This window comes from Benincasa hispida, chromosome 12 (genome assembly GCF_027475165.1).
Source record: "Benincasa hispida cultivar pf3 chromosome 12, pf3_genome.v1.1, whole genome shotgun sequence".
In the NCBI taxonomy this organism is placed as follows: domain Eukaryota; kingdom Viridiplantae; phylum Streptophyta; class Magnoliopsida; order Cucurbitales; family Cucurbitaceae; genus Benincasa; species Benincasa hispida.
In genome coordinates, this window is record NC_143489.1 from 23,942,263 (window position 1) to 23,950,388 (window position 8,126).

The window sequence follows — 8,126 nt, forward strand, 5'->3', positions numbered from 1 at the left end:
TATAGTTGTTTATTCAAATTATATTTAAACATTTTGATTTTTCTTAAATTTATATTCCATTTCTCATTCACTCAAACAACTTTCGGAGCTTTGTGAATATTTCTCTATCAAATGGTCATTTAAAAAAGTAATGAGAAATAGTCACTAACCAAAGGTAACATTTTTTTTTCTAAGACCATACCATTAAAACTCAACATCAAATTAAGAGTTTTTAATCAAGTCAAAAGGAAAGTTTTATCATTACTCACATTAATTAATTAACCCCACCTAAATTCGCTTTGGTAGGGCCATTTAATGAATGTTACTGCGTTAGAAATGATAAAATCAAGCATTTGTATTTATGTTAGAAGTTTTGATGTGAAATGAATTTAAATTTCATTTAGTATATGGTATATTTTAGCATCTAAATTATTTTTTAGGACAATAAAAACGTAGCTCAACTGATATAATGTCCAACTAAATATCAATCTATACGAACTAATGATATATAACACACTAATATACATTATAATAAGAGTAAATATAAACCTACCGATTCGAATGCCAAAATTTCTACCTTATATTTGCTTTTAGAATAAAAAAAGACTAGATTTCTTATTACAAAAGATATATATATATATATATATAGAGTAAAAAAACTGAAAAACAAAAATAAGAACCATTACTAAGCGTAAATAAATTTTAAAAGTAAACTCGAGAACATATTATCATCCCAAAGATGAATGGTTCGATCTCATAGCTTTTGTCTATTTTTTTAACTTAAAAAATAAAATTTTAAAGAAAAATTATATAATATTATTCAAAATTGATTTTTCTAGAAAAACACCGACTAAAGAAAGATTCCATTGCGGCGGCCGGAAGAAAATCTGCATAAGCAGGCCGGCGGCGGCACATTTTCCGATTACTCTGAAGCGTCACTCACTGAATTACTCATAGGACCACCAAAGGATCTGACCCCATCAAAATTTCTTCAAAATAATCATGATCTTCTGCTCTTTCGTCGGACCCCGCCGCCGCCACCAATTCGCTAGAGCCAGCGTCGCCGCCTCCGCCGATCCATGGTGTTTCTGGTATGAGAGTTGTTTGGTACTCTGGAAACAGAGGCGATTCCAAGAGAATCGATTTGAATATGTCGTCGGAGAAGGGGCAATCGACCACCGGCGATTCGTCGACGGCACAGCCGGTTGCGGTGGCTCGGTAAGACGGTGAACATCCGGAGAACTGGGTTCTGTAAAGGACCGACGTCGGAGAAGAGATATTCGTCGGAGACGATGGGTCTTCGCCGGTAAGTGACGGCGGCAGATGAGTGGGGAAGTTGGTTAAAGCCGCCGGTCCTCGAAGCTTCACGGCAGCGTTGTCATACACCATGGCGGCCTCCTCCGCCGTGTCGTAAGTCCCCAACCACAGTCGTACACGGCGGCCGGAGTCTCGTATCTCCGCCGCCCATTTTCCCCACGGCCGCCGTCGGACACCCCGAAATTTCCTCACATTACCCACCGCCTTCCTCTTCCTCTTCAACTTCCGAACACCACCGCCGTCCGCCGCCGTTCCGATAGTAAACTCAACTTCGTACCGCTTCACACGGCGGCGCGTGAAATTCAGCGCATCTTCGTCACTGGATGACGAGTCAGTAGCATCCGGGTCAGTCATTGAAATCCGAACAATTCTTGAACCTGTGGAGCTCCGGCCGGCGAAGTTTCCCAGCGGTTCCGAGATGGGTTCCCGGCAAAGAATGGTCGGAACTTCCATGGTAGTTTCAATGCAAAAAATTTAACGGCGAAAAATCCGAATTTGCATTCTAGAGAGATAAACAGACCGAAAAAAGGGGGGAATGAGAGAGAAATTAAATGGGAACAAAAAGAATTAGAAGTGGCTAAAAAGATGAGAGGAAGAAATGAAATGAATGAGAATAGAAAGAAAAAGTTGTGCCATGGGAAGACAAATTTATAGTAGTGAGAAAAATGCAACTCGATTTTAGAAGGGAATGATGAATGAACTAAAATCACATCTAAATAAAAGATCTTGAAAATGTGAAGGTATAATTAAGAAATATTTAAAATAATTAAAAATTATCATCTTTGTCAACAAGATGTATTTTTGTAGTTCAAATTTTAAAATTAAACATGAGTGAGAAGGGATTAGTGTAAAAAATATTCGTGACAAATAAAATTATAGGAGATGCAAGAGAATATCGAGGTATCTGCATTTCTAATTCTAGATATGGAGCATTACAAAAAGAAAAATCATCGAAGAAGAAAGGTTATAGATCTCGAAGAGAAAGATTTGATTTTGATTGATGGAATTTGTTGTACTCATGTTGTCCATTGAAATTTAATAACCAAAATCTAGGAAAGTTGGTGGAGGAAAAGGAAAATTCTTTGCAATTTAGAATGGAAAGATGAAGAGAGAGAAAAGGATGTGTTTGTGAGTGTTATGAGGAATTGTGTATTGAGTGTGTTGGAATTGTTTATATAAATGTAGTTCATGTCTCCAAACATCCCAATTTGGTAAGTTATAAACAAAATTATATTTTTTTCTCTATCCTTTCAAATTCATTATTATACTTGGCAAAAACGAGCATAGTTCTACTAATCGTAGTTAGAATCATCAACTTATTTTTATAATAAACAAAAGATTCATTCTTATGATTCAAAATTGGTGTATTTTAAAATTTATATATATATATATATATTAAACTTTAATTTTTCTTAAATTAATAAATTGAGTATTGAGTTTGACCATAAATATGTTAGGTTATTTCTTTAGTTTATAAATTTGATGGAGAAATGCCAATTAAAAACAACGTTTTGAAAATCAACTAAAAAAAGAATGAGAAAAATCTACGTTGAATATATTGTTACATAAATATTTCATAATATTAAACTTTTACGGTAATCTTTGTAATTGAAAGGATCAATGTTACTTAGCTTTATTCATTATATTATTATTTGATCTTAATTTACATAATCCGAGGACTGAGCTTGATACTTTTACACTCTACTATACTATAGTCATGCCAATCATGGATTAAAATGACATGGCTTGTTCTTTTTGCTATATTGTAGCATATGCTTTTCAAATTCTATTAAAAAAAAGAAAAAAAACAAAATAATAGTTAAAATACCATTCTAATCTCTAAATTTTGAAATTTGTTTGATTTTAATCATTTTATATTTTTAATTGTCCAATTTTAGTCCTTGTATTGTCGATAAAATTTAAATTTAATCCATATTAATGGTTTATTATTGTTTTTAATTTTTTTTTTTTGTTATATCTATTAGCATTTTTACTATATAAATTTTGAAAAACATATTCACATATTGTATTCATTACATGATAATCATTTTGATTATTATTTAATCATTTTTGTTAAAAAGTAATTATAAGAGCTTAATTTTAGGATTTGTTGAAATTATATGGACTAAAATTAGATAATTGAAAATATAGGGACTATAATTAGACATGCTATAAAGACAAAAATGGTATTTTAACAAAAAAAAAATATTTTAAAGCCTCAAGTTATAATATATAATTTAGAAAAATCTTTCTCAAACTATTTATAGAAATAGTAAAAGAAATACTAATAAAATTAATAGAGTGATAGACATCAATCAATTTCTATTACTATAAACACTCACCGACTTTTATGATTTAAATTTGGTTGTTTTATATAAATAAATTTTCTTATTTTCTATTTTTAAAAATCTTCTGTAATTTTTATATATTTAAAGTTATAAAGAAAAGTTGAAAAGTATGGTGTTGGAGTTTAATTATAGAATTTTTTATTAAGAAGAAAACGTGTAGAGCAAAAAATAAAAGTGACATTAACACTGAAGACAGGTGCTAGGATCATAGGATGTGAAGTGTGTTGTCAATTCCTCCATGAGAATAGGAGATCTCCCCATTTAATAAATAAATAAATAAATAAACAAAGGAATCTATTTTATAAATATAATTAATTTTATAATAAAGTTTAAAATATCAACCTTGAAAATAGTTTAAACAATATTATAAACATTGAGACCTCAATATTATAAAAATTTGTCAATGAAAATATTGGTAAAATATGGATTATTTGAATTAATAAATAACAATTTTTAAATAAGTTAAATTTTTTATTATTTATATTATAGAGTAATTTTTAAAAATAGAAAAAAAATAAGAAAAACTTTTTACACAAACTAGTAAAATTTAATCACTTCTATCAGTTTCTATCACTGATGGATAATGATAGACGTTGATAGAAGTCTATCAATATTTTTTTACTATTTCTGTAAATAATTTGACATTTTTTCTATATATGAAAATTTTTCTATACTATATTTATTTTGTTTATTTTATATGTATCATAAATTTATTTGAAAATGTTGATGTGTCATACGTTATGAAAAAAAAGAAAGAAAGATTACAGTTTTGATTTTGCAATAATATTTTTTCTGCATAATATTTACTTTTCTGATAATCTCCCCTCCACCTAAATAAGTCAAGAAAATCTTCTCCCATTCAAATGTTAGTACTTAATTATTTAGGTAACGTTTAGAGTGTTGAATTAGTTTATTATAATCACTAAATTATAATAGTCGTTGGGTATGCAGACTATTATAATTTAGGTTATAATAATTTGTATTTGGATTATAAACTATTTATATGTGGGTATGAAATACTACACATTATAGCAAATAAGAAAATAGATAATGAGTGAAAAATAGTAAATACGGTACCATATAGTATTTTGAAATAGTATTTGCTATATTTAATTGTAGGTTATAAATATTTATATAGACCACTGTTATATTTGGTGCCTCAAACATGGAGTGGGCTGTAATAATTTATTCCACCAACTTTTAGTTAGTGTTCCATTTGGCTATGTAAAGTCATGTTATTCGTTTCTTAACGCTTAAGAAGTAAAATAAATGTAAGATCAAACTAGGTAATCTTAAAAAAAGAAAAAGAAAAAGAAAAAGAGGTTTAAAGATTAAAAATATAAATTTATCAAGTTTTAAGATAAAATAGAATGATCTTGAAAGTTTACAGATTAGAATAATATTTAACCTTTTTTCATTTACAAAACGATATGAAATATTTGTTTGTCACTAAACTTTAAAAGATAATATATTGTTCCGCAGATTTTAAGATATAATCTATTTCAATCTTCAAGCTTTAAAAACATTTTTTATTTCAGTTGGAGTTTTTGTGTGTTTTTTAAAATCATAAATCGAAGTTAACTCGTGTAGAACTAAACTTATTCAACCATACACAATGTTGGTACTTGTATTTTTCTTCATTTGCAACTCTAGTCGACTTGTATTTACTTTAGACGGTCATTAAGGCTCAACCTTATATTAGGTCGTTTAAGGCTAAACCTTATATTAGGTCCATTAACACTCAACCTCTAAGTTCAAAATCACCATCAGGGCAAAAATGAGGTGTTGTCATCGACATTAAGCTCATAAAAATCAACATGAAAGACCAAGTAATCGACCAACACTAAAACATCCTCTTAATTATCTTGGGAGATCAAACATTAGAACGGTCAATTACTATATCACTGTACTAGTCTGTTGAAAGTATGTGATGGATACTCATAAATAAGTAACTAACAAAGGAATATTTGGGAGAAAATAATTTTACTTTTATTTGAAAGACTCTTCAAACTTAACTATTTGTGTATAGGATTCTCATGGGTCCATAACTCTCATACTTAAATACATAAAAACTCATATTAACCCCAATACTTTAATTCATGAAACTCTTATCGTTTAATTTTGCCAACTCTCATAAATTAATTAATCTATAACTCATCTAATTAAATCATGTTTAATTTTCAACCTCCTCCCTTAAACGTGTTTTCTAAAGACTCAAAGCAAAGTTCTCGACTTGTTAAACACATCAACTTTGAGTGGCTTCATAAAAATATCTGCAATTGGATCTCCAGTCTTCACATATTCAACTTGAATCTCCTTTCTTGAAATGCAATATTTGATTAAATGAAATCTTGTATCAACATGCTTGCTACGGTCAAGGAACACCGGATTTTTTTGCTAGAGCAATTGTTGACTTATCGTCTACATTAGGGGTGTTCATGGATTGGGATGGGTTGGGTTGGAAGACTTTTTAGACTCAACCCAATTGTTCGGGTTGTAAATTTCTTCAACCCAAATTACCCTTATTAAAAAATGAATCCAATCCAACCCAACCATGAAATATTCGGGTTGGGTTCATTCGAGTTAATCGGTTCATTTATTTAAAAATTTGTTTTAAAAAGAAGCAAAACATAAATATATAAAAATCTAATTTAATTATTTTCATATATTGAATTAAGATTAATAACTCAATTTCAATTTATATAGTGAAAATTTTCTTTCTAAAGTGTAAAGAAACCACTTTTAAGAGTTGTTGAAGAATAAATTATTAAAAAATATTAGAATTAAATAAAATTAGAAGTAATATATGTATAAATAATTGTGTTATAAGTAATAAAAAATATATGTTTTAAAGCTAATAATAAATTGGGGTTGGTTTGGGTTATATTAGGTGAACCCACGAACCAACCCAACCCAACCCATAAATTTTTTATTTATTTGAACCCAACCTAACCCAAATGAGTTGATAACCCAACTCAAATTGCATGGATTGGGTTGGGTTGATCGGTTTTTTTGAGTCATCAGGTTTTTTGAACACCCCTAGTCTACATGGATCACAGTAGCATCATCTTGCAAAATTTCAACTGCCTTAAACAAATTCCTTAACCAAACTTTATGGCAAACACATGAAGCTGCAGCGACATATTCTACCTTACAAGTGGATAATGTCATAATAGGTTGTTTCTTAGAACTCCAAGTAAATGTAGTATTACCAACAAAGAAAACAAATCCACTTGTATTTTTTTGGTTATTAATATCTCCAACTCAGTCACTATCACAATAGCCTTTAAACTTGAATTCTTTAGATTGATGAATAAAATAACCTACAATCAAGCGTACATTTGAGGTAAGGAAGAATTCTTTTTACCACTTTCAAATGAATAGTTCTAGAGGATTTCATAAATCGACTCACCAATCCAACGCTGAAAAGAATATCTCGTAGTGTACAAGTCAAATATCTCAAACTCCCAATCAAGCTTTTGAAATATGAAGGATCAACAACATCTCCTTCTTCATATTTGGACAGTTTTGTCCCAATTTCTATAGGAGTTGTGACAGGTTTAGAATTGATCATCTTGAACTTCTCTAGAATTTCTCTAGTATATCGTTCTTGAGAGATGAAATACCTTCTCATGACTGCTTCACCTCAATGCCAAGATAATATGACATCATCCCAATACCTGTCATTTCAAATTCTTGTATCTTCTTCTTGAGAGATCTTCAAACATACTTGCACAAATTTCTGTAAAAATTAAGTCATCCACATACATACAAACCAACAAAATATCTCAATGACCATATTCTTAATATAAAGAGAATGCTCGTAAGGGCATCTCAAATACCCATAGTCAAGGAAATATTTGTTGATTATGCTATTCCACATTCTTGGCGTTTGTTTCAATTCATACAACGTTTTCTTTAGTTTCAAGGCTTTATTGTAAAACCCGAACACTAATTACTTTAAGTAAGAGTAGGTAATGTGATGTCTTCTAATGAGCTATGATGAAATCATGTCTTAGGAATTATAGAAGAAAGAAGGAAGCCATGATCTGGTAGATGACCTAGGTGGCAAAGTGAATGAAAGGTGAATTGATCGGCTGAATTTCACTAAATTTTGCCTAAGGATGGAGCTCACACAATGGGCTTGGAGATAAGGAAAGGTGTGGGTGGTAGTTTGCAATCGGGTAGCAAGTCAAGCATGAGGTGGCTGGCCGAATGTTGGAGGATCATGTTTGACGTTGGAGTACATAGTGAGCATATGGATGAGGTCATGCAATTCTTTGAGGTGTAGTGCTGAATTAACACTATGGGTGGAGTTAGGAAAGGAAAATTGGTTAAATCCTAGCCCTTAATCACATTGGTGGGCAAGGTGGCACAAGGAGTTTTCATGCAGGACTTTGGGCGGTGGTAAACATGAAGGGCGAATTCATTTAATTGGTTTGAACAAACTACTTGGGCTATTTGTGTAATTCCAATGGCATT

At 30.6% G+C, this 8,126-nt stretch overlaps 1 protein-coding gene across 1 annotated transcript; it reads right to left on the reverse strand.

Annotated features, from left to right (window-relative positions):
* Window positions 1-536: 536 nt before the first annotated feature.
* Window positions 537-1,905, reverse strand: LOC120068090 (pathogenesis-related genes transcriptional activator PTI6). Its single transcript, XM_039019786.2, has one exon. The coding sequence runs from the start codon at window positions 1,747-1,749 to the stop codon at window positions 931-933; it is 819 nt and encodes a 272-aa protein (XP_038875714.1). The 5' UTR covers window positions 1,750-1,905; the 3' UTR covers window positions 537-930.
* Window positions 1,906-8,126: the final 6,221 nt, after the last annotated feature.

Bases quoted from the DNA above. Each gene is read 5' to 3' on its own strand.
- LOC120068090 (XM_039019786.2), bottom strand. From the start codon at position 1,749: ATGGAAGTTCCGACCATTCTTTGCCGGGAACCCATCTCGGAACCGCTG.